The 27,972-nt window shown below is 40.1% G+C and overlaps 1 protein-coding gene across 1 annotated transcript; it reads left to right on the top strand.

The window, feature by feature from the left end:
- Positions 1-59: 59 nt before the first annotated feature.
- Positions 60-27,961, top strand: FMO5 (flavin containing dimethylaniline monoxygenase 5). Its single transcript, XM_021688097.1, has 9 exons — positions 60-102; positions 372-544; positions 13,791-13,979; positions 15,514-15,676; positions 16,467-16,609; positions 19,586-19,785; positions 23,300-23,652; positions 25,263-25,335; positions 27,227-27,961. Exons 2-9 carry the CDS (start codon positions 410-412, stop codon positions 27,570-27,572), a joined length of 1,602 nt encoding a protein of 533 aa, XP_021543772.1. The 5' UTR covers positions 60-102; positions 372-409; the 3' UTR covers positions 27,573-27,961.
- Positions 27,962-27,972: the final 11 nt, after the last annotated feature.

Genomic DNA, 27,972 nt, shown 5'->3' with positions numbered 1-27,972 from the left:
TCCCCATTGGCTGTTGCTGTTTGCACTTTGTCGGTTTATATTTCTGCCACAGCAGCCAAAAGTGCAGCGCAGCCTCTGGATGGCAGCTGAAGGATCGGCCAGGTGCTACAGGAAAGGCAGTGAGATAGGCTGCCACAGCAGGGCTCTCAGCTTCGGGTCTTGCGGACGCAGGGCTCCCCATATCCCTTTCCTAGCAATTCCCTATGCCCAGGGGGGACAGCAGAATCTGACTTCTCCTAAAGCACCTGTTGTCCCAGCATTTATTTGGAGGATGCCATGGCCAAGATCCAATTTCCCTGAAATGTGTTAACTGAAGTGTGCTTTCTGTCTTTTTTTTTTTGTTTGCTTGTTTGTTTGTTTGTTTTGGACAGGTTACATTGATCTAGCCTGGTAAAGATATCGGGAGACCATGACCAAGAAAAGAATTGCAGTGATTGGGGGAGGTGTGAGTGGGCTCTCCTCTATCAAGTGCTGCCTGGAGGAAGGCCTGGAGCCAGTCTGCTTTGAAAGGACGGATGACATTGGAGGGCTCTGGAGGTTCCAGGTAAGTCTCCTGGTTCTTCAGTACTTGGAACCCTCACTGGAACTAGCGCCCAGCAGAGTGTTAGTTTGCAACCTCCGGAGCATCCCAGGTGTAATCTGAAACTGGTCCCCTTCATGGAGGGCAGAGAGAGACCCAAGAAAGAGGTGGGCCACTCCAGGGTGGCAGGTGGCAAGTTTAAATAAGCAAGGGAACTTACATATGAGGCGTGTCCTGGGCAGCAGCAAGACAAGTACATCTCCACACCTGCCATGTGTTAACTGGATTCCGTCAGTACCATGCACGTGGTCTCAACACCCCATCACTAGTAAGGCCAGCAGAATGTACATTCCAAGAAGTCTCTGAGGGTCCAGCTCGTGGGTCAACGTGTGGTCACAGCCTCTTGATGACTTCCCCCCAGTATGCCACCTCTCCTGACCAGCTTTTACAATGTCACACAGCCCCCTCTTCTATGGTGTCCCCTGAGCAGTGAGCAAGGGGGTTCGCTATCATGGAGGTGGCCCATTTGGTTTTGTCTGTCTGCATGGGAGGCAGATACCACGGTAAAAGTGTAGGCACATGCAAAAGAAAACACAGGTTAAGGTAATGATTTCCAAAACAATTTTTTTTTTTTCCCACCAAGGACCCCAGGCTCCCAACCACTGATTGATTAAGTTCCCTAGCTGGGGGTTGGATCACTCACGGTATTCACTTATGTTCTCATGTGATTTAGTAAAGGTGATACATTAGCAGACTCATCAGGTATGAACACACAGCATTCTGTTTGGATCATGGCACAGGTGCCTCCTTCTGAGGCAAAAATAATGTCCAAAGCCATTCTATTTTGGACGACAACTCTTCTCACTAGAGCTATTTCAGTATTCAGTAAGGACAAGGTTTGTTGGTTATCATTTAATGCTTGCTGGGTGAATTTAGTAAGGGCTTCTAAATGTACTATAACATCCACCGGGCCAATGGCGGAAATAAAGACAACAGCTATAATCCATGTCAGTGAAAAACACAGCGCGTCCATCTAGCCTTGAGGTGAGGGAAATTGACAAGTATTGTTTCCATGGGTGGGGTGAGTTCTCCCCTATGCCCAGGGAAAACTCAGGGTGCAGTGGTCCAACCACCCAGGTGGGAACCGTGGCCACAGTTTTGTTCCACACAACCACTAGGCCCCTTTTCAGGCTACCCAATAAATACCTGGGTGGTGCGACCAGTTAGTACCAAACTAGTCACTCTCCTTTAATATGACAGAGTGACTGACCACACAGTTCCAGTGACATCCCTCCTATATTCCCGGTACAGTTGTGTTGGTTCTGTTTCAAATGACGTTTCTCTCTTCCCAACACAGGGGTGCCTGGGTGTTCAAATGTCCATAAACCCATCCCAAATCTGGCTCAACGGTGGTATTTCTGGGACCCTTCCAATGAGCAGATTAATGGGCTGCCTGTGTAGTCTGATAGACAGAAAAAGAAGACCCATGCCCAGTGTTATTGATAGTGTGTGCCCCAGGCCAGGTTTCTGGATTAGTATTGGTAATATCAGATGAACCAAGAATGCTAGTCCTAATGTGTTCTTCCTTAATGCACGGCTTTAGGGCCTTTCAGTGTCTTTCTTGGAGGGGTGATTCTCACCATGACAATCCTGAGGAGCTAGAGAGGGGCAGCTTCCCACATAGCCATCAGTTGGATTGATTTCTTTGTTGGACATAGGGGTGGGCCCACTGTAGAAAGGAATTTCTGTCAGGTGCCCATCCTGTAACTGGACACCAAAGGAGCAGCAGAGTCTAAGGTCAAACAGATATTTAGTAGGAACTTGTATGGGGAGATGTTCCTCTGTTACAAGAATGACAAGGCCTGATCTTTAGACGTTAGGGTGGTTGCAGTTTTAGGAATTTGACCAGGTCACGTATACCATCCAGGTTGGCCAGGCGAGGCAGCACTGTCAGGTGTGAGATGGACTAGGGGTGCGATATGCCAGACCAGGACTCCATCCTCTCCCCCTCTTTCGATGGTACATATTCCTCTGCAGGTATAGTATGTTTCAACAAGTCTAGCTTGTAGCAGGACAATGGGATCCCAGTGCGAAGTAACTCACCCATCCCAGCAGAACTTGCCATTGCAAATTCCAGTAGATAATGCCTTTCTCAGGGTTTGGTGTTCTCAACAGCACAACATGCTCATCTTGGTGAGAGTTGGGGCAATGGCTGGGTTCCGCAACTTCCACACCTTTACAGTATCGAGGGCCTTGGCGGGGGTCCCCAGTCTGGCATATGGGGTAATTAGGACTTATTGGTTGATCATGCAAATGTGTTAAAGTCTGGGACAGTACTTTCGTCTACTTGGCCAAAACGGTTTTACCTGTTAGTAATTTCATCTCTCCTTTAATATCCCATTTTTCCTTTCTACCAACCCTGCTGCTTGGGGGCTCTAGGGGAGCTGGAGCCTCCATTCACTATCATGACTTTTGCCCAGTCTTGAACATCATGACCTTTGAAATGGGACCACCCCATCATGTCTACTGATGAGGGTATCCATACATGGTACTCAGCTTCTATAATCCCCTAATGGTGGCAGCCTGGTTTGCACATTCACAGAGAAAGCTTGGGTTAGGCCACGTGCTGTGTCCACACAAACCAGGGTCTATGTGTAACCTTCACTCTGAGGGAGTGAGGCAATATAATCAATTTGCCAATCACTCCCTGGTTGAGAACACCAGATTCCTTTGGTAGCTGCCTTTGGCATTGGTTATAACACACAAGACATGCTGTTACTGCATTAACTTGAGTCACTATAGTTCAAGGGTGAAACGAGCTAAGGTATCAGCTTCCTGATTGCCAGGGGATGTCAGTGCTTTATTAGCAGGGATCTAGAAAACAGTGAGTTATACTTCAGGCTCTTATAGGGGGACCCAAATGTCTTTCCACATATCCTGATACTCACAAGGGCTGATTCACAATCATCCACCCCTTGCCTTCCCAATGTCCAAGCCGTAGGTTTCATCCCTTTAGAACAGCCCAATTGTCAGTGCAAAGGGTTAACAAAGGAGTAACAGCCAGAACTCATGAATCACCAGCCAAGCTGTTCTGAGTTCAGCCCACTGGTCACTGTACTCTGTTCCTGTTTCCAGCCAGATAGTGTCATTTTTGGGCAAAATAGTGACTGTACTCCTCTTGAAGGCATTTCCCCGACTAGACCCATGTGTATACTGGGCATCGGCTAGAATTTCCCCACTCACTCCCTACAGGCTACAGGGACAAAACAGGTAGAGGGGCAGGGGCATCTGGAGGATCTACATCCTCCATAGGTCCTAGCAGCACCTGCATTTCTAGTAGACTGGTGGACAGGGTGCACCTCTGCTGCAAATAGGCATGTCACTTAATCACAGTGGAAATTTGAGCTATGGCAGAGGTGGGTAAATGGAACGTATTCTCATCCCATCCCTTGATGGGCAGGGAAGTTCTTACCACAGTGCTCTGTTCCTTAGTGAGAGGCTTAATCTGGAAGGGTGCTCTGTGCGGGTAGACAGGTTTTTGCTCTCTTCCCAGAGCTGAGACCAAAATCCCAGGAGTACTCTCTCCTTCTCTTATTTCTGCTAGTGCCCAGCGCATATATTCCAGAGTCACAGACACATCTAATTCAAATGGTAGTCCTGCTTGGGAGATGCCCAGAACTATAACCTGCTTTACTAGTATTTTGGCCTTTTCAGAGGCAGCCTGCTGCTCTGATCCCCAGTCCCACATGTGCCCTTTCTTTACCAGGTGGTATAAGGAACGGGGACACTGTGCCAGGTGGGCAGTAAGAGTCCTCCCAAGTCCCTAAATCCTTGCAAAGGCTGGCATTTTGTTCACATTCTTAGGGATTGGGTAGGCTTGCACCTTATCAACCACAGCTTCTGGGACAACACAAGTCTTATCTGACCAGGCAGCTCCCTTGACCCTGAATTTTTTGTGGGTTCACTGCCCATCCTCTCTCTCACATAGGCTCCAGCAAAGCCTCCAGGGTTTGCCTCCAGCAGAGGCAAATCTTCCCATGTTAACATTATATCATCAATGTAATGGACCCATTTTAGTGATGTGGGCAAGGAAAACAGGGCAGGTCTCAGGCTACCATCCCATGACATATGGTGGGGCCGTGTACGGCACCTTAGGGAATCACTCGAAAGACCTATTGTTGCCTCTCCCATGTAAATGCAAACTGGTCTTGTGACTCAGTGGTCAGGGATATACTGAAAAAAGGCATTTGCTAAGTCCAGCACAGCACAGTACACTCCTAGGACTCTGGCCAAGATATCTAAGATGGTGGCAATGTTGGGCACAGCTTTATGGATTGGGAAGACACTACCTTGTTCAGTTCTCGGTAGTGTGCTGTCATCCACCATGAGTGATCTGACTTTTTTACTGGACATTCAGTGCAGTTTTGGATTGCTTATCCTTATGCCCCCCCAAGCAATTTATATTGACAGTTACCACTCTACAGGGATGACAGGCTTACTGGTTCCCAGTTAATGTTTGCCCTCAGTACTGGTTTGGTTACCCAGAGGTGGAATTCACCAATGGAGATTTGCCCAAGGGCAGGGGAAGGGGTGAGGAGCCTCCAATTGCCTGAGTCCAGTCAACCGGTGGTCATGTCCTCTTGATGACCTCCTCCAACAATGAGATATTTTATCTTGTGTCAGCTAATATGATGGGCTTAACAGTGATTAAACTTGCTAGAATTCAGCCCGCTGGCCTCTTCTCTCCAACCATCACCTCAGGTTCTGTTCAGGTTCTTCCTACCCCTCTCCTCCCCCCGCCCCAGGCTAGCAGCAAAATAGGACACAGGTATCACTTGTTTGTACTTTACTGATGTCTACGGAAATGAAAATGGCACAGAGATCATTTTCACTTAATGATTTTTGCTGCTATCTGAAAGAGGGTAAACAATCTTGGTGGGGGGCAGAGTGAGGGTGGAGTGTAACAAGATAACAAACATTAGAAAATGTAAAATGGTTAGGAAATTTAAAGTGGTTGCTCCTGGTCTGCATTAATAAGTAAATGATCTAGAACACTTGCTTACAACTCCTTCCAGGGATCCCCTTTTCAGTCCTCTCTGACCTTACTGTCTTTTTTTTCCTTTTTCCTCCCACCCTCCCTCCCTTCTCTCTCTTTCTTTCTTTCTTTTCTTTCTTTCTTTCTTTCTTTCTTTCTTTCTTTCTTTCTTTCTTTCTTTCTTTCTTTCTTTTTCTTTCTTTCTTTCTTTCTTTCTTTCTTTCTTTCTTTCTTTCTTTCTCTTTCTTTCTTTCTTTCTTTCTGTCCTTTATTTCCTTTCTTTCTTTCTTTCTTCTCTTTGAATTCCAGTTCAATTTAAATAATTCTCTAATAATCCTAGTCTCAAATAGAATATAAATTCTGGCTGTCTTCTTTGCTTTGAACTTTTCTTTCACTTGAAAAATCAAATTTAGTTCAAAGGCCTGTCTTCAGAAGAGGGCAGAGGGCACCTGCAACTGGTATTTCTTGCCGTTGCATTTTATTCAGTTTTTAAAATTGAGTTATTAATATGTGCATCCAGCCCTGCAACTTGTCACTAAGTTTAGTTATCATCTACTTAAAAGATAATTAAGCTAATTATATGCCAAAGAATATCAACCTCCTTTACTGATCTTCAAAGTGGCAGGCATTCACTGGGTTTGCTTTTAAACTTACTTTCTAAACCAGTGAATGGTGTTAAGATGTCCAGATGTGTTTCATATTTTATACACACAAACACAGTATTGATCAGTCACTTAAAAATGGCTTCATAGCAGGGCACCTGGATGGTTCAATCAGTCGAGCATCTGACTCTCGATTTCAGCTCAGGTCATGTTCTCAGGGTCATGGGATCGAGCCCCACGTTGGGCTCCGTGCTCAGCATGGAGCCTGCTTGAGATTCTCTCTCCCACTCCCTCTGCCCCCCAACTCATGCACTCACTCTTTCTCTAAAATACATATGTACATACATACATACATGGCTTCATAGCATTCCTTAGTTGAACGGCACTGCAGTCCTTTTGCATCTTGGCTCTGTCTTGGGGAACAAACTCTATTTGACAATAGTTCTTACTCAGACCTTGAGTGAATATCCCCTGGTGGAACCCCCATGCTTCAGTCTTGGGCATGAACTGAAAAGGCTGTTAATTAGTGTTTGGTAATTAATAGAAAATTATGCTTTTGAATCCAGCCGCAACATAGTAAATAAGTTAAGCGCACAGCCTGGGTTCAAATCCTAGGTCTGTACCTACTAGCAGTGTGACCTTGAGGAAAATCATTAGACCTCTGTGTACCTCTGTTTTCTTATCTTTGAGAAGGAGATAATAATAGCACCCATTTCATGGAGTTATTGTGGGGGTTAAGTGAATGGATAATTATGCCAACACTAATAACAGTGCCAGGTGTACCATAAGTGCTACATGTCATTGTTATTATTATTCAGTAGGCCTGGAGTGGGGCCCATGCATCTGGTGTCTTTGGTAAGCGTCCTAGCCAGGCTTAGAAATAACTGATCAGGCAATGCAATCAGGTCAGGTCCCCATTCTACCTGATTATCAGGTTTCTGGCATTTACCTGCAAAGTGGTTTAAACTTGTTCTCTGTTAAAAACTTAACCTGGGATTTTTCCTGAGTATCCACTTGACAAAATTTCAGCACCATATGAACTGCTTCCTTGAAAATAAAGAAGCTATATTTTGTCATAACTCTCTGACTTCTTTTAAGACCAACTACATCTGTGTCCATTATATTATATATCATATGTAATATGTTTTACACACACATATATATACATACATACACATGTGCACACCCACACTATTATATTTCTAGAGCCAAGTGTGATGTCTGGCACATGTTAGGTGCCAAATATATTTATGTTTTATAAATAAATCCTTGAGAAGCAAAATGTCTTCAGGGGCTGCTTAAAATGCTTGTGGAAACAAGGACCTTCATTCTCACACATTCCACAGTTACACAGTTGTGGATTCTGAGGTATTATAAACATTCATTAATTTTGGATTAAATATGTTTTACATGCTGATGCTGTTTTCCTCAAGAATTTCCTCTGAGACCTGCTTCTCTACCACGCCCTGGTTGGTTTGTTATTTGGAGTCCTGCTCTCCCCACTTCTCTAACTCTTTTGTAATTCACTGGGGGTTTCATACATAGGATCATCCCAAGCACTTTGGAATTCCACCATTGCTGCCAGGTGTCCCATAAGACAATGGGGACTCAGAGCTGCCCTTTTCTTTTTCTTGTGACAGGTCCTAGGGATTCAGTATACATCCATATTTTTATTCTCAGATACCATCACTTGCATTTTCCTATCTCTCTTCCTCTTTCTCTGTTCCACCTGCTAAACAGGAGTATATGATTTACTCTCCCACTTGCCTCCTTCTTATTATTGTTGAATACTTTCCAGTAGTAATTATTTATAAGTTCTCTAGACATTAATTTCAATCAATTCTTAGTCTCCTCATTAACATTAGATCAGACTGATGGTGGAAAGTAGGTGCTAACATATCATTTTGATTTTTCATACTTTAATATTACTTTATGAGTGAAATAGCCTTAAAATGATAAACCCCTTATGAATGCTGAGGATTTAATAAGTATTTAATGCTGGAAATATTTTTTTAAGATTCTTTAGTCAATCTGAATTTTTAAAATCCTTAAGGCATACCAAAGCAGTGCTTCTCAGACTTTAATGTGCATATGAATCGCTGGTGATTTTGCCAAAATGTACATTCTGATTCCTTAATCTGGAGTGCTGCCAAGATTCTGCATTTCTGATAAACCCCTACGTTATGTCAATGCTGCTGATCTGAGAACTGCATTTCCAGTAGCAAAGCTCTAAAGAGTATATGTAGGGGCACCTGGGTGGCTCAGTCGGTAGAGCATGTGACTCTTGATCTCAGGGTTATAAGTTTGAGCCCCACGTCGGGTGTAGAGATTACTTAAAAATAAAATCTTTAAAAAAAAGAGTATATATAATATAAAAAGGTAATATAAAAAAAGATACCAAGTGGATACAATATGATGTAAAATTAAAACTAAATAAAATATAAATTAAGTAATAAACACGCCTAGATGAATAGGTTTTTAAAAATTCTTAAATTTATTAACTCTCTTCCCTCCAAAAAAAATAAAAGACAAATGAATGAATGCAAAAACACTTAGAAGAGGTTAGAGAGCAGTGGTTCTCAGCACTGGCTGTACTTTAAAGAATCATCTGAGGAACTTTAACAAATACTGACGTCAGGCCATTTAGAAGTTCTTGTTTTATTGGCCTGTGATGCCAATAACACTCTCCACCACTTATTTCTAATGTGCAGCTGGTGTGGAGACCATTGCCCTATAGTTTTTAACCCCAGCTTTCCAGTTGATAAATGAGGATGATGTGGCATCTTTAAAACAAAGTCAGTAACAGTATATTGAACTTCGCACTTTGTTAGACGATGTCGAAATAAAGATAAACTCCTGCCGCTGTCCTCAAGCATTTTGCAATTTAGCTAAGAATGTGTGGAGAAATGACTTTTGAGGTTGATGGGATGAACTCTGGTGCCCTGAGCTTTCTGGAGCCAGCACACTACCTCTTACCAGCAGATCTCAACCTTGTCTGCATATTAGACAAGGAGCAATTAAAACAGGGTCTCTGGGAGTAGGGACCAGGCCTTAGTGTTTTTTAGAATTCCCCAGATTATTCCAATGTGCAGACAAGGTTGAGAACAGTCCTAAGAGAGCTTTTGTCCCATGGAATTCTGAGTTTGTCAAAGGAACAGAAGAGCAACACTGCCCCTATTCTCTTTTCTTGTATGAACTTCCTGTTCGTATGTGTGAGTCATGTGCTTAGGCAGGAAATACAATCAAGGTACATTTGTAGAGGGCAGATTTATTAATTATGGTAGAAAAATTTAAAACCCCAGTGCAACAGCTTCTTCTTCCACTCACTGATCCAGTATTGCTCTGTTCCCACTCTCTTTTATAAAAAGCAGTGGTTTAACACAGTGGTAAACCCTACCTGGGGTCCAATCAGGAGTTTGGAATAGCTTGATTTTTTTTTTAAGATTTTATTTATTTATTCATGAGAGACAGAAAGAGAGAGAGGCAGAGGGAGAAGCAGGCTCCCCATGGAGCAGGGAGCCCAATGCAGGACTTGATCCCAAGATCCTGGGATCACGATCTGATCTGGAGGCAGAAACTTAACCGACTGAGCCACCCAGGTGCCCCTTGATGGTTTCTGTTGACATAAGAAAACACTTTGCTGTGTTAGTAACATGTAAAAGAATATAAATATATGAGTTTTGCCACAGGGGTAAGATCTGTGATGCATTTAGCTCTGTGAACCCAACTGACCTGCTCTAGAAAGCATGGTTCTACTCCTTATACTAAACTTAGAATTAGTATTTTTGTATTCTTTGGGTAAATACCTTGTAGTGCAATTGCTGGGTCATAGGGTAGTTCTATTTTTAACTTTTTGAGGAACCTCCATACTATTTTCCCCAAATAGCCAAAGCAACCTTGAAAATGAAAAGCAAAGCTGGAGGCATCACAATTCCAGATTTCAAGTTATATTACAAAGCTGTAGTAATCAAAACAGTATGGTCCTGGCACAAAAAATAGACACATAGATCAATAGAACAGAACAGAAAACCCAGAAAGGGACCCACAACTATATGGGCAATTAATCTTCGACAAAGCAGGTAAGGATATCCAATGGAAAAAAGTCTCTTCAACAAATGTTGTTGGGAAAACTGGACAGCAACATGTAAAAGAATGAAACTGGACCAGTTTCTTACAGTACACATAAAAATAAATTAAAAATGGAATAAAGACCTAAATGTGAGACATGAAACCATAAAAATCCTAGAGGAGAACACAGGCAGCAACCTCTTTGACCTAGGCCATAGCAATTTCTTTCTAGATACATCTTCTAAGGCAAAGGAAACAAAAGCAAAAATAAACTATGGGGACTTCATCAAAATAAAAAGCTTCTGCACAGCAAAGGAAACAATCAACAAAACTAAAAGGCAGCCTATGGAATGGGAGAAGATATTTGCAAATGATATATCTGATAAAGGGTTAGTATCCCAAACCTATGAAGACTTATCAAACTCAACACCCAAAAAACAAAAAATCCAATGGAAAAGTGGGCTGAAGACATGAATAGACATTTTTCCAAAGAAGACCTATAGATGGCCAACAGACACATGAAAAGATGCTCAACATCACTGATCATCAGGGAAATACAAATCAAAACTATAATGAGATATCACCTCACACCTGTCAGAATGGCTAAAATCAACAACACAAGAAATAACAGGTATTAGCGAGGATGTGGACAAAGGGGAACCTTCTTGCACTGTTGGTGGGAATGCAATCTGGTACAGCCACTGTTCTTTTTCTTGTCTTATTACATCAACTAGGATTTCTAGTACAGTGTTGAACAGGAATGGTGAGAGAGGACATCTTTGCCTTGTTCCCAATTTTAAGGGGGAAATTGTCCATTTTCTCACATTAAGTTATGATGTTAGCTGTGGGTATTTTGTAGATTTTTTTTTAATCAAACTGAAGAAATTTTTTTTCTATTCTTAGTTTGCTGAAGGTTTTTCTTTTTTAAATCATGAATGGGTGTTGTATAAACAACATTTCAACAAAAACAAAAGAAAATTACTACCTCATTAATAAATCAACTTGTTTTTCCTATTTTCAAGTTTTATTGGCTTAAAATAAATAAAATATACTCAGAGAGAACCATCTGACAGGGGAGAAGTTTTACAATGCATAATTATATAAACATGGGTAAATATAGGTAGTATACATTGCATGCAGACATAGTTTTATATATTTGATGGTGAGAATGTGAATTTAATTTTGTAATATTAATTTTTTTTTTACTAAAAGGTATATTATAGGTCATTTTCAATGTTCCTACATAGATTTGAAAATTACAGTTTAGGTGTCTCCAAATTAATTTTCCATAATTCAGTCATTAATTCATTTCAAAGCACTTATTGAACATCCACTATATATCAGGCACTGTGTTGATGATAGAGACACAAAGAAGAATAAGATATACATCCTATTCTCAGGTACCTCACAGTCATAGAAACATATACAGAATAATACAGTGTTAAGTTTAAGTTGCCTTTGAGAACTTGGATATGAATGGGACATCTAACTCTGTGGGGAAAACAGAAAAGTCTTCTTCAAAGAAGTGCCATTTGATGTGACTCTTGAATGATAGGAATTTTCCAAATGGAGAAGCAGTAATATGTACTTTTAAAGTTGTGAAAGGGCCACCCACTTGCACCCCACTTCAGATACCAGTCACAAATCCAGGTTATTACTTATACTTCTGACAACTGGCTATAAATCAGAGGTTCCCATGACCCCCTCTTTGGGTTTGATTAATCTGCTATAGTGGCTCACAGAACTCAGGAAACCCATTTACTCACTGGTTTACCAGTTTGTTATAAAAGGATATAACTTATAACAGCCAAATGGAAGAAATGCATAGGACAAGGTATGGGGACAAGACACAGAGCTTCTGTGCTCTTTCTGAGTGCTCTAACTCTCCCCATATCTCCTCAGCTTCACCAGTCTGGAAGCTCCCCAAACCCCATCCTTTTACATTTTTATGGAAGCTTCATTATGTAGGCATGGTTGATGAAATCATTAAATCATGGCCATTGACAATTTATTCAACTCCTAGCCTCTCTCCCCTCCCCAAAGGTCGGTGGTGGGGGTGGGGGTGGGACTGAAAGTCCAGCCCTCTAATCACTTGGTTGACTCCTCTTTTTTTTTTTTTTTTTTTTTAATTGAGAGAGAGAGGGAGAGCATGTGTGGTGGTGGTGGTGGGGTGGGGGGAGGCAGAAGGAGAGGGAGAGAAGAATCTCAAGCAGACTCCCTGCTCAGCAGGAGAGTCCAACATGGGGTTCAATCTCATAACCCTGAGATCACTACCTGAGCCAAAATCAAGAGTGGAATGCTTAACTGACAGCCACCCCAGCTCCCCTTAGTTGGCTCCTTTGGCAATCAGCCCCTATCCTTAAGTGGTTTCCAAAAGTTACTTCATTAACACAACAAAAGACATCTTTTTCATTCTTAACACTTAGGAAATTCCAAGGGTTTGGGGAGCTATGAGTCAGGAACTGTAGGCAAGTCCACATATATATGCAAAATACATACAAAGACCCAAATACATATGAGAGATATTTTTTGGTCATCTGAATGACCAAACATATATTTCTTATAAGTCACAATATCACAGGCACTTAGCTTATTTCTTTTCTATAAATAATGCTATCATTAACATCATTTAACATAACTTTGTCTACTACGCTGAATATTTCTTAAAAAGCTAAGTAAGTTTCAAGGGTTTTCATATTCTTGCCACATTGCTCTCCAGAAAACATTGTACTAACTTCACTCTCTCCAGCATAAGTTCCCATTTCATAAGTTTCTGTTTGTGCTAATACCAAGTAATAATCTTTTAAATGAGTAAAAAATATTGTATGGTGACTACATAACATAATAAAATTTTAAAAATTTTTTTAAATGAGTAAAAAAAATGAGGTAATATGGGAACATATGTGGACAGAATAGAAGTTAGTACAATGTTTCCTGGAGTGCAGTCTTGCCAGTGTACAACAACCCTTGAAACTCATCTAGGCTTTGAAATATATAAAATATTTATAAGACTATTATTCAGATGAGCAGTTCTCACTTGGAGCCTCACATCATTGCAATTAGGTGACAACTGAAACTATATATCTGCTGTGGTCTCTTTGTTCACATGTTTAGAACTTCAGCTGGGATAAATCAAATTTCTGGGGGCTGGCTACACATCTCTGTATCCCAAACATTCTCTTCACGTGTCTGACTTGGGCTTACTCACAGAATGGTGACTTAAGGTAGTTGGACTTCTTACATATCTGCTGACTTCTACCAGATCAAGCTTTCTAAGAGACAGAGGGCAGAAGCTGCAAGACTACTTAGGACTGACTTGGAAGCTATCCAGGTATCATTCCAACTGCATGCTATTGGTCTAAAGCAAGTCACAAAGACAACTCAGATTCAAAGGGAAGAGACTACACAAGGGCACAAATACTGGGAGATGTGGAGGGGTGTGTGTGTCTATATAACTTTTTTTAATTGGCATTTCTTTCAGAAAACTTTTTCAAATGTTTATTGACTGTTAATAAACCATGAAGTTAATTCTCAAGTTGCTATGAATGCTTCTTATTTAATGCAGGAAAATCCTGAAGAAGGAAGGGCCAGTATTTACAAATCAGTGATCATCAACACATCTAAGGAGATGATGTGCTTCAGTGACTATCCCATCCCAGATCATTATCCTAACTTCATGCACAACTCCCAGATCCTCGAGTATTTCAGGATGTATGCCAAAGAATTTGATCTTCTAAAGTATATTCGCTTTAAGGTAGGGAATTTTGTGGGTGTCTTTGTGTTTGAAGTTGTTTGTAAAATAAATGAATAATGTGGCTTAATTTACCAGTGCTTATGTGTAAAGCCTGGCTTAATATGCCCATATATCTATCCCATCCAGACAAAGACTCCATTCTTTTGTCTTTTTTTTTCCCCTTGTGATGAGAACTATTAGGATCTACTCGCTTAAAAACTTTCAAATATACCATACAGCAGTATTATCTATAGTCGTCACATTGTACATTATTACATCCCCAGTACTTATTTATCTTATAACTGGAATTTTGTACCTCTTGACCATCTGCATCCAGTTCCCCACCCCCACGTCCCTTCTACCTTCTGATCATTCTGCTAAATCATGACTTTTTCTATTTAACAATGATAATAAAGTGGTAATATCCAGTGACAACTTCCAAAGTAAGTCTTTTATAGCTCAGTGACTTCCCTTCACTTGTTGTTAAACACATTTAACAAGTTTGTTACTGTACTAATCAGTGGAGACACAAAGACAAAAAAAAGTCAATGATTTCATAGTCTAGTTAAGAAGATATAAAAATGAAGAAAAAAATTTCTATAAATTTAACTAATAAAAGTAAAGAGTTACAGGGTAATAAATGCCATAGAGATTTATATATTGTTAGCTCAGAGGAAGGGTGCTTAACCCATCAGGGCATGAGACAATAGGCACCAGGGAAGTTTTTTTAGAGGAGATAATATGTTAGGTAATGTTGAAAGGTAAGTAGGAATCTGCCAAATGAACAAATAAAAGATGACCCGTGCAGAGGCACAAGCCTGTGTAAAAGCAAGAACCTTCTAGAGAAGAACTCTAAATAGTGCAGGATGGCTAGGGTGTACAGAGATGGTATCTCTAGGAGTCCACCAAGACATTACGGTCAGAGACCCTAGAACCACATAGGAATACATTCTTAATGTTTCCTTAGGCTGGATAGAAAAAAATATTTTTTTAAACCTAAAAGTTATACCACTGACTATCCCATCTTGCAGCCTCTTTCTTTATAATTACTTGTAAAATTGGCATTTATGGGAGCCAAAGAGAGGTTCATTGACTCAGTCACAAGTTTAAGCCTAGACAGTGAGAACAGGACTTGGGGTAAAAAGATATCAGAGGGTCCCAGGATGTCTGGGGGTCAGGAGAGGAATAGGCATTTAGTGCATGGAGTGCCTTAGAAGCACAGGAGAAACCTAAGTTCTATTCACGTGTCTCATGACATCTTAGGGCATGGTCTAAGAGAATGAGTAATTTGCACTTTTCTAGAAGCAGAGGAGAGTGCAACATTAACCTGCCAACTATTTTATTTAGCCTGCCTCATGGGAGTTTTCTCACTCTGACCACAGCCCCAGACAAAGAAGTTCTTGTGTGTGGAATATGAAAATCAAATATCATTGCATGAGCTCTATTATGTGATATTAGCCCTTTGTGTAACACTCTGCAAAGAGAGTCATGTCAGGGAAGATGTCCACTGTATTGGCTGTGGTTAGTCTCCTGTAGCTATCACTTTTCTTTTCAGACCACTGTGTGCAGGGTGAAGAAGCAGCCTGATTTCTCCACTTCAGGCCAATGGGAGGTAGTCACAGAATCTGAAGGGAAAAAGGAGGTAAATGTCTTTGATGGAGTCATGGTTTGCACTGGCCATCACACCAATGCTCACTTACCCTTGGAAAGCTTTCCTGGTGAGTAGCCTACAAGGAAGGAAACCCTTGAGCCATGCCTGTGACCCGATCTCTGAGGAATGGGAGGATTGTGGCCTGAGTGATTCCTACCTAAGGATGATAAGGCTTATCCTAATTCTACATGTTCCCCTGAAAGATGTTGGCGCAACTTTGATTACTGCCATTTGGGAGGTAGAAATAACATTAATTTTGGAGACTAGAGAAAAATTAGAGGGTTCTATCTTTGGTTTCACAACAACCTTAGTTTTTCTAAGGAGCAAAAGAAAGAACATGAAGTTGATCCGTATTAGGTTGAATAAAGACTTTTTCAGCAATCAAGGAAACAAACAAATATAGAGTTTCTAAGGAAGAAATGAAAACTTAAAGAACTTAATTATAGTTTTTGACCTGGATTTTCATTTTGAAAAAAAAAAAAAGCACTCTAGTATACTCTAGAGTATATGAAAACATATGTACTCCAGTTGAAATGGGAGTAGGTATTTAAATATGAAAAGACAAAAGAGAAAGGAGGTTTTCTGCAGCAGTTTGGATTTGGGAGTCTACAAGTCCAAAATACAAGCAGATCCTGAGGTAAGCAGACTATCCGTGGTAAGGAAGTCACAAGGTTCTGCTCTGAGACTGTGAGAAAAGAAAATAGGCAAAAATATTCAGAAAGGCAAGCATGCGGCTGAGTAAAGGGAGAATATATGGAGATGTGTGCTTAAACTCTACACACTGCCAGCAAAATGAATGGTTTGACAAATGATAGCAGATAAACCTCATCCGATAATTCTTTTCCCTTCTCTTGCAGGAATTGAAAAGTTCAAAGGACAGTACTTCCATAGCCGAGACTATAAGAATCCAGATATTTTCACTGGAAAGAGAGTCATTATAATTGGGATTGGGAATTCTGGAGGGGATCTGGCTGTGGAAATTTCCCACACAGCCAAGCAGGTTTGAATCAGTAAATTATTTACTTTGCCTCATCAAAGAAGCAGTCTGTAGACCCAACATAGAGTACGAATGCCTCTGCACATAGCCCATCCGTACCAATGGCAAACATAGGGCTTGGCTCCATTGCCTCAGTTGGCAACATTATGACCATGATATGATGGAGCCAATGTTCCCTGTTAGATTCCCATCATTCCCGTTGACCTCACACTAAAGAATCCCAATGATCTCAATCAGCTGTCTCTTCTGAGTATGCCTCTGACTTTGAAGACCAAGCAGTTGCCTGGGGAACTTGGTCGAAAGCAGCATTCAGAGTGTGGCTCCTGTTTAGGCTAGCGGAAGTGCCACACTCTCATATGAAGGAAAGCACACTGGTTTAGTGGAAGGCTTTGCACTCAGAGGATGGTGGGGGAATTTTCCTCTTCACTCCCCAAATGGAAAATAGAAACAGTCTAATCTTTCCAAAGACAACGTGGATATTGGTATGAAAAGCATCCACGCTGTAGCATGTGCAAGGAGTTCACCCCAGCCTTTGCATACAGTTAGGTATCAGAATGACATTCACTCTAAAGCAATTTCTATGTCCTAGAGTTTTCTTGTTTTGTTTTGTTTTTTGGGTTCCAAATTTGCACTCCAGTGTTAAAAAAAAAAGACCTGAGCTGTTTTGTTTTTTGGAGCATAGATTTTGAGCTGGAAAGAAAATGTCTTCATTATAAATTCCTAGAAAAAGACATGTCATTTTATATCTTGTTATTCATGTCTGTATTGAATAACTTTATTGGCAATAGGTAAGTGGTCATTTCCCAGTAACTTTAATTAAGCTGTGTTTCTCCACAAATATGTTTAAAATCTTTTTAAAATAGAAGTTTAATGCCACGACTTTACCCAGAAACTCCATTCAGTAACACTTCTCAGTATTATCCCCATCTATTGCCACAAAAGTAATTTAATATGTTGCCCTATAAATTAATTCAACAAGCTTGATCAGGAAATAGGTATATAAACAAAAAAGGGTAAAAATTTATATAGGTGTTATGATAAAAGAGTGTGCAAGGTATATGATGGGGACCCAAAGCATGAGTCTTCTTTAATATGAATATCACTGGCTTATCATGTGGTCAGTTATAAGGGAGCTGGGCCTTCCATGCACTGAGGAACTGTAGATTGCCAAAGGAAGCATCCAGAGTGGATGGAGATAAGGTGGCTGTGTCTGAGAAGGCCTGGGGACAACACACTGTACAACCACGTCTGCACGGCAGGGCTGACCTCAGCACACCACTGATGCAAGCCAAACAAACTCAATTGCCGGGTTCTAACTTTTTGCTTTACATATTAAATTGTGTTTATTAGAATTTGTTTGCAGATCAAAAAATTTAAAGGGACCTATAAGTTTCAGTATATCAAGGAAGTTTGAGTATAATAAATTTTGTGATAAAACGCTTTTGTGAAGAGAAAACACCCATTTCTTATAAAACAACGTTCCTTACATTTTTTTCGTATAAATCCAGACTTGTAAATACAGTGTTTGCTTAAAACAAGGTATACATGGAAAACTGAAATGAGAAGTATGACGAAAGCCATTAAGCATTTATTGAGTGTTTACTATATGTCCCACCCTTTGCAGGTGGTGCACTATTCTCACAACAGCCTTGGGATGTATTATTGTCACTACTTTATACATAGGGAATCTTTTAATTGAGACTCTGATCATTTACTCACAATATAACTTATATAACAAAAGTTATACAGACTGCACACAAAGCTGTGTGATTCCTAAGACCAAAAATGCTCTTTCAACTGTGCTTAATCATCAGAGTGTGTAAGGTTACCATCAGAGAGAATGTATGAGTGAAGTACATTATTATCCCTCTGTAGACTGGTCACCTTTTTATATGAGAGTTTATAGACAAAAGACCATAGAGCAGGTACTCATGTACCTTACAATTCTGGAAACTATCTCCAGAGAGTTTTGTAGAGAAAGTGATACTTTCACCAGGTAATTGAATGTCAAAAGTTTATCAGCTCTGAACATGGACTTTAGCCAGCAGAGGGCACCTAAAAACTGACCAGCTTCCTGTTGTTCTACTAGTGATCTGCAGTTTTACCGTTAAATAATCAATGAAACACTTCTTCAAGCACAGGCTTTGGGGTCATCAGACCTGGGCTGGAAATTCAACTCTGCCACTTACTAACTGTATGATTTCAGGCAAGCTATTCATTTTCTCCATGCCTCTCATCCGTAAAATGGGGATAATAATACCTACTTCAAGAGGTTGTTGTATTGATTGAGTAAGAATATAGATTAAAGGACCTGGCACAGTGGGTTACAGGTCACAATTCTGAATAAATAGAAGCAATGATGATGTGTTGGAGAGACTGAAAGATGTCTCTTCTGTACCTCCCACCCTGGGGGAAACACATTTGCAGAGACAGAAGTGTAAAAAATTTAGTATCAGTATACATGATAAATAACAGGGGTTTTTGGTAATAATGCAAATAATGTCAAAGGCAAAAGAGACTGAGGGTTTTAGATTAAATGACATCTGATTGCTTTCAGTTCTACTGCTCCTTGATTTTACAAGAGTTGGGCAGGTTAAGTGCTAGAGAAGTTCAAAGGATGGAGAGAAAATTGTCAAGCAGAATGGTCAGTGGTGTCTTATGGAGGAGGCACACTTATCTGGATCTTAATAAATAGGCTTTGGAGAATTAAGAAAATAGGTGGCTTTTCAAGGAGGCATAATGACATTAAACAGAAATGCAGTGGTGATTGAAAGACATGTTCTTGGTCAGTGAGTGTACTAATTTAATTGTATTCTTAGTGTTTGAAAAGGTAAATTGCAGGATATAAAAAAAAAATTGCGCAGGGACTAAAAAGACTGACAAATGAGTTTGAAGTTAATCTTGAAGAGAGTGGGGTGCTATTAAAGGATTATGAGCAGAGAATGACAAAAGCAAACAATTTTTTCCCCCATGCCCCAGGTTTTCCTCAGCACCAGGAGAGGGGCTTGGATCCTGAATCGTGTAGCAGACTATGGTTATCCTTTTGATGTGTTATTCTCTTCTCGATATAAGCATTTTCTTTCGAAGATTTGTGGTCAATCATTAGTAAACAGTTTTTTGGAGAAAAAGATGAACCAAAGGTTTGACCACAAGATGTTTGGCCTAAAGCCTAAACACAGGTATGTTGCCACGATGGGAGTGGGGCAGTGATGCCCAAGGCACAAGAATAAGGACTGTTCACACAGGCTAATCATAGAGCTACTTCTACCCATACATGGAGAAAATCCACAGATCTGAGATCAGATTTCTACTTTGCGCCTTATAGAAGTCTGAGATCTACTGTAATCTGTAATCTTCAGCCTATGATTCTCCTTGGCATTAACCATTTGATCATTTCCTCAGATATAAGTTCTTTTTACACAATACCCAGTAACAACCAAATGGTAGCAGATGGCAGTGTATAATTCATTCATTCATCCCACAAACACTGAGTACCTGTTATGAGCCAAGCATTATACTGCGCATGAGAATACAGAGACTAAAGACCTAATAGTAATACTAATACAAATAATAAGACCTTACTTTTCTGAGGACTTATTATAAGACAAGCACATTGCTAAATGAGTTGCATGTATGATCTCATTTAATCCTCACACCCTATAGGTTAGAAGTATTTTTTTTTTAATCTCTATTTTGCAGATATAAAAACTGACACCTCGAGAAACTAGTTCGTCTGTAGTCACACAAGAAATAAATGTCAGACTCGAGAAATGGATCTTACCTTAAGTACTCTAAGGAGAAGACAGGCAATAGAGTATGATAAATGCATGGAGTGTTCTGGGGGTATGAACTATGGGAGACCTCACACAGTCAAGGAGATAGACTGTGAAAGCATTTCTAGAGGCTGATTTTAAATGCTTTTTTCCAACTCTTTATTTTTTTTAATGTTCAGATTTACTTACTCCAAAATAGTAAGTACAATGAGTACCCATATACCTTTCACTTAGATTCACCTATCAACAGTTTGCTACATTTGCTTTCTCTCTCTCCCTCTCTCTGAAAATAGATAAATCCCCACATATACAGCATCCATCCATCCATAGATGCATACATACATATTTTTCCTGAACCATTTGAGAGTAAGTCACAGTCACTAAGACACTTTGCCCTACATTCTTCAACATATATTGCCTAAGAAATAGGGCATTCTCCCACACAAACATAACAGAGTGCCCACAAGGAAATTCAGCATTGATAAAATACAATTTTATATATACAATCTAATATATCACATATTCAAAGTTTCTAAATTTTCCCAAAAATATTATTTACAGCTCTCCTATTTTTAAATCTAGGATCCTTTCAGGTATTACCCAATTGCATTTAACTGTCAGGTCTCTTTAGTCTCTCTTCATCTGAAATAATTTACCATTTTTTGACATAAGCTTTTTTAAAAGAATTGAGCCAACTGTTTTATAGAAAATCTCTAAATTTGGACTCACATAATTGTCCTACCTTTACTATATTCTGGTTAAGCATTTTGGCACAAATATTCATAGGTTATGTTGTACCTTCTTGGTGGATCACACCAGCATCCACATCATATTAATTTATCCTGTATTAATGAGGTTAAATTTGATCACTTGGATAAGGTGGCACCTACCAGGTTTCTCCTTTGTAAAGATGTTTTCCCTTTGATCAGTGGGGTGATACTTTGAGACTATGTTCTTTCACTCATTTATTTCACCCAGTTATGGAAACTGTAGCATCCATAACTTTGGTGGTTACAAAATCAGTTGAGGCTTTATGGAACAATAGGAGCTAGCCAAGTAAGTAGGGTAAGGAAGTAGCATTCTAATTCTAAGTACAAGGTCTTAGAATAGTGAAAAATACATTTTGCTCTGGGACTTGCATGTTGTCTGGTTTGGCCAGACTATAATAAAATGGCAAAGATGAAAGAGTGATTGAGCACATCTCCAGCCTCACCAGACAGGTATATTAAAACCTTTGTGGGGCACCTGGGTGGCTCAGTCATTAAGCGTCTGCCTTCGGCTCAGGTCATGATCCCAGGGTCCTGGGATTGAGTCCCGCATCGGGCTCCCTGCTGGGCGGGAAGCCTGCTTCTCCCTCTCCCACTCCCCCTGCTTGTGTTCCCTCTCTTGCTGTGTCTCTCTCTGTCAAATAAATAAATAAAACATTTAGAAAAAGAAAAAAAAAACCCAAAACCTTTGTATACTCTGCTAACTAAAACATTTGGAATGAAGAGTCCAGAGGCATTGAAAGATTTCAAGCAAGTGAGTGACCTAATAATAAATACATTTTGGAACGACCACTCCAAAAATGATGTAGAAGATAGACTGAAGGGGCATGGAGCAGGAGGCCCTAAAGACAATTGTAATAGTCTAGGTAAGATAGAAAATAGAAAAAAACTATTCTGAAGATACTAAGTGGAGAAAGGGAAAAGCCCGTGTGACCAGGTAGAAGACTCCAGTTTTGTGGCTTAGGCGACTATGTAGATGGTGGTACTGTTTGTGAAAAGCAGTAAGCTTACAGAGAAAGATGAAATCATGAGGTCAGAATAAGAACAGAATCTGTACCTAAACTCTAAAGGTTAGAGTCAAAGCATAACTAAATGCAACAAACCAGTAACAGTAATGCCATGTTGCTGAGGCTTGGCCAGCTCTGTCTGAACATGCTGTGCTGAGAATCTCAGAGCCTATTAACTAAGGGCCCAAGGATCCAGACTGATTTTTAGAAAGGTCCAAGACACTAGAAACCCCTTTTTTTTTTTTTTTTGGCAGTCTTATCCTATGCCGTCTCTAGGAAAATACTACTTAACAGGCCCAGAGGCTCCCAAGGGAATTCATGGAAAACCAATTTGACATAAATTCTAAAATCCTAGTCTGTGTAACCTTGGGCAAGCCACTTCTGTAGGCCTCAATCTCCTCATCTCTAAACTTGGATAATGACACCTGTCCTGCCTCCTTCATTGGATTTGTGTGAGACTCAAATAAGTGAAGGTATATAGAATCAATTTATAACTATAAATCACTATATACATGTCATTTGAAAATGATGGTCTAATTCTAGCTCTTGGGACTTTGAAACTAGAAATGAGACTCAATAGAATGCAGATAGTCCAGTTCTCCAGACCTATTGATCTGTGGATAGAATCTATGGGCCTGTGGCCTTATCATATCACTGAGAATATTACTACTATTCCTTGAGAAACCATATATACACTCTTCAAATAAGACCATTCTTCTTTTACTTCTCCAATGTCTTCTCTTTCTTTTTTTCTTAGATTTTATTTATTAGAGAGAGAGAGCACAAGCAGGGGAGGAGCAGAGGGAGAAGCAGAGCCCCCACTGGCAGGGAGCCCGATGTGGGGCTCAGTCCCAGGAACCTGGGATCATGACTGGAGCCAAAGGCACACGCTTAACCAACTAAGCCACCCAAGCACCCAGTCTTCTCTTTCAATGCCATCCAGGTCCCAACTTCTGCTCTGAGATTCTAACCTGTGCCAAGCTGGTATACGTTAGAGCTTTCCCAAATTTCATGGCTAGACCAGAGGGAGACCATTAGCATATTGTTTAACCACCTCCATCAACGTAGAATTTTACTGACATGTTACTGATACCCCTTTTTGTTTCTCGCATTTCTCTTTCTTCTGATCTTTATCACCACTTACAGAGCTCTGAGTCAACATCCAACGGTGAATGATGACCTGCCAAATCGTATAATATCTGGCTTGGTGAAGGTGAAAGGAAACGTGAAGGAATTCACAGAAACGGCTGCCATATTTGACGATGGCTCCAGGGAGGACCACGTGGATGCTGTCATCTTTGCCACAGGCTATACCTTTGCCTTCCCTTTTCTTGAAGATTCTGTCCAAGTAGTCAAAAACAAGATTTCCCTATATAAAAAGGTCTTCCCTCCAAACCTGGAAAAGCCAACTCTTGCAATCATAGGCTTGATCCAGCCCTTGGGTGCCATTATGCCCATTTCAGAGCTGCAAGGACGCTGGGTCACTCAAGTATTTAAAGGTAAGTGACCGTGCAAATTGACTCCCTAACTACTTAGTGGTATGTTTAATTATGTTTATGTTCTTGCTTTTAAATAGCTAAACAGTATGTATGACCGTAACAGTGCCTGCCATAAAATCAGTGCTCAAAAATTATTTTTGAGTGAACATAAAGTAATAACTTAGAACTGTAGACATATATTGGAATCTCCTGGGAAATTTTCCCAAAATAGGTATGCTTTGCCTGGTGGTGTTTATTTGATAAATCTAAGTGGGGCAGACATAAGATCTCTGAGAAAATATTCCTCCACTGATTCCAGTGGGCACTCCAGAGTAGAATCCACTCATCTAGATTTTAGACAACTGATACATGTTTGTGAAGCAAAAGAATGTAATCTTTCATTATAGGGAAAAGCAAATATAGAAATGGTGTGATTTGATTTCAGCCAAAAATTAAGACCTGGTTAAAGACTAGTCCATAATGTATAAGAGTCAACCTCTCAAATTCCTACTTTCCCCCTTTTATATCCCCTCTTTCAGTTTTGGCTAGGAGAACAGGAGAAAAAACTTTGGGGTTTGGGATAATAGGCTAAATATGAGTCAGGAGAATGATATAGCTTCTAAAAGGCTTAATTATCTCTAGCAGCATTAAAGAATTATAATATCCTAGAACTTAAATTGTTCTTCTCTAAGAACTTAAATTGTTCTTGTCTAAACTGGTCAGCACATACCCAAAGACCTATTTTATTTTATTTTATTTTATTTTATTTTACTTTTCCCAAAGACATATTTTAAAAGTGAAACTGGGGTGCATGAAAAGGAGAGAGACAAGAATAGTTAAGGGATTTGAAAACGACATCTGAACTACAACTGAAGGAGCCAGAGAGGTTTACCTAGAGAAGATAAGATTCAGGGGCAATATGAGCATTCCCTTCAAAGGTTTGAAGAATGTCCCATGGCAGAAGGATCTGATTTGCTCAGTATCACTTCAAAGGGTTGAACCAGAACCAAGGAGTGAAACTTTGAGGGTTGCACAAAATCAGCTTAACATTAAAAACAAACACACCAACCTTTTTTTTTTTTTTTTGGTCAGCTATTGCCGTATCAAGATGGAATGGGCTGCCTCTGAAATTGTGAAGAATCCAAGCAGAATAGGAAAAAGCTTATCTTTATAGGACTTTAGGCATAAAATGGGATCAAGAATTTTTCCTTCTTTCCCTGTGGTATAAAGCCTGTTTATTACAAAGAGTACAAATGTGGGCGTGGTTCCCCCACCCTGCCCTTTTACTTCCTTCTTTATTTTTCATATACTTTTGGGACCATTTATTATTTCCTCATGTCCATTATTTAATTTCCCAAATAGGAAGATGATGTTAGGGAGGAGGAAGGTATTGGTTAGAAGGTAGAATAGGAGAAATATCTTCCAAAGACAAAGTAGAATAGAGTAAGTTACTGTTGTTAATGTCATATTGTGGTGATGATGGGGTAAGGTGATCTAGTGAATTATAACCTCCTTGGGTACAGAAAATTATCCTGTATTTCTTTGAGTTCTGCATGGCATAGTGATTGTTAATAGGATTATTATTCCCAGTGAGGTAATTTTACACTTAAAATTTTGATTTTCCTCTTTAGGGCTAAAGACATTGCCCTCACAAAGTGAAATGAAAGCAGAAATAACTAAGGCTCAAGAGGAAATTGCTAAAAGGTATGTGGTTAATTTTTCTACTTAGTTAGTTCTTTTTTTTTTTTTAAGATTTTATTTATTTATTTGACAGAGAGAGACACAGCGAGAGAGGGAACACAAGCAGGGGGAGCGGGAGAGGGAGAAGCAGGCTTCCCGCCAAGCAGGGAGCCCGATGCGGGGCTGGATCCCAGGACCCTGAAATCATGACCTGAGCCGAAGGCAGACGCCTAACAACTGAGCCACCCAGGCACCCCAACTTAGTTCTTAATTAGAGTGATGTTATACTATGTTTATTAATTTTTTTAAAGATTTATTTATTTATATGAGAGAGAGAGAGTGAGCGAGCACGCAGCAGAGAGGGGCAAAGTGAGAGGGAGAGAGTCTCAAGCAGACTCCACCCTGCAGGTGGAGCCCAACTCAGGGCTCAGTCTCATGACTCTGAGATCAAAACCTGAGGTGACACCAAGAGTCAGACACTCAACCAACTGTGCCACCCACGTGCCCTTATTGTATTATATTTAATCTTCCTTGTGTTATTTTAAGGATTTAGATAATATTTATTATTGCTTTTCCGGCAGTAAACTATCCTATTTCAACTTTCCTCCTCTCTTCCCTTTGACTTATTCTTGTCTAACTACCTTCTGACTGTGAGCAGTCTCCAGTAACCTTTATTGAGGGTCATCTATGTACACAAAGTGTTTTATATGCGTGAGTTTATTTAATCCTTGCAACAACCCTACGAGGCTGGTATAGTGAATCCCTTTTGTGAAACCATGAATACTCAGCTCTTGACTCACTACTATAGGATAAATGCATGCCTACAGACCCTTAAGCCAACATAATATCCATAAGGGGAAGCTCTCAAAATTCTTTCCTGTCTAGTCCCATTTCTATAAAATTAGTCCCATTTCATTAAATTCCAATTTGGCCATCTGTTAGTTCCTCTAGAATTCCATCTCACCAATTCTACCTCAAAATATTTTCTATCATTTTTTCCTGTCCTTGTTTTTGGATTCCTCAAGTTATCCCATCTAATCTCAATTAATTTGACTTGGCTTTCCTCTTCCTTTCTGTCCTACTGTTCTTTATTTTATTTTCCTTATAGGAAGTAAAAAGTTACCAGTTAGCTCTCTAAATCCCACTCCTCCCACAAGTATCTGTTACCACATTTTCCCCCTAAAAAGTTCTAGCTCTTCAAATCTGTACTTAGTATTATCACTCCATCTGATTCTGTGTGGAGGGCCACTTCCTCTAGTGGGATGAGTCATCCTCCCCCTCCTTTCAGTATTCCAAATTAGCACTGGCCCTGGGAAGTCCTGCTCTGTGGAGCCCACTACCACTGCCCTCATAAACAATTGAAGATCCCAAACTTGAGAATTTTTGTGGTGAGTTCTCTCATAACATCAGAGTCCTCTGTATCTGGATATGCTATATTTGTCTCTCTCTATCCATCCTTGTTTTCCACAACATGCCTCCTCTACTGTAGGTAGCACCATAGATATTCCATGCTCATATTCCATACTCATTCCTACTTTATTCCTTCATTCTACTGCTCCCCTGACTTGTAACACTTCACTGTTTGCTATCAGATATATCCTCCACATCCTTCAATGACCAATTGCTCTATTTTAACTACCCTCTTCTAACATTTATATTTAGCAATCTAAAACTACACAATGTACCAAAACTCTTATATTCTTTTCTGCTTCATCTGTATCTATCTTCTGTCCTCCAGTAGATTATATAAGGTCCTTAAGGTTGGAGACAATGTCTTGTCTTTCTTCTCTGTTTTCTACAGCTCCTAGCCAAATATGGGAGCCAATAACAGGCACTCAGAAGCATTGAATAATTGATTGATTGATTGATTGATTGAATTGTTGATAGGCCATGGCTTTTGTCTTCTCTGCTTCAGGTATGTGGAGAGCCAACGCCATACCATTCAGGGAGACTATATAGATACCATGGAAGAGCTTGCTGATCTGGTGGGCGTCAGGCCCAATCTGCTGTCTCTGGCCTTCACTGACCCCAAATTGGCAGTACAGCTATTTTGGGGACCCTGCACTCCAATCCAGTATCGTCTTCAAGGCCCTGGAAAATGGGATGGAGCCCGAAAAGCTATCCTCACCACAGAAGATCGTATCAGGAAGCCAATGATGACTAGAGTGATTGAAAGCAGTAATTCCACGACTTCAACAATAACAATGGCCAGGTTTATGCTGGCTGTTATTTTCTTTGCTATACTTATGACCTACTTTTAGCTGTGCCATTTGTCATTGCCCTACTTTTCTTTGGAAAATTTGATCTACAGATGCCTTAAGAATCTGATGAGATTGAACAACTCTCAGCTTCACATTACCCAGGAATCTACTTTTATTGCTTTTGCCAAAGGATTAATCCTCTGTCCTCTTTTCCCTAGAGTGAGATGCTAGCTTTTCATTCATATTGATTTCCCTCCCTTCCTTTCATGACCCATCACTTTTTCCTTTTAGTAACCCCTGGACTATGAGCACAGGTATTCTTTTAGCCATCTTTGTTTGTCCTTAGCAGACTTCTTTACATGTGGTATGTGCTTAATAAATGTTTGTTTTCATTTATCAAATATTATGGTGGGGAGCAAAAGTCAATATCTGTATAAGAAATGGGTGACTCCATGTAATT

The sequence above is a fragment of the Neomonachus schauinslandi genome, chromosome 4 (genome assembly GCF_002201575.2).
Source record: "Neomonachus schauinslandi chromosome 4, ASM220157v2, whole genome shotgun sequence".
NCBI classification, from domain to species: Eukaryota; Metazoa; Chordata; class Mammalia; order Carnivora; family Phocidae; genus Neomonachus; species Neomonachus schauinslandi.
Note: the sequence above shows the minus strand (reverse complement) of the source record. Positions and strands in the feature narration are given on the sequence as shown.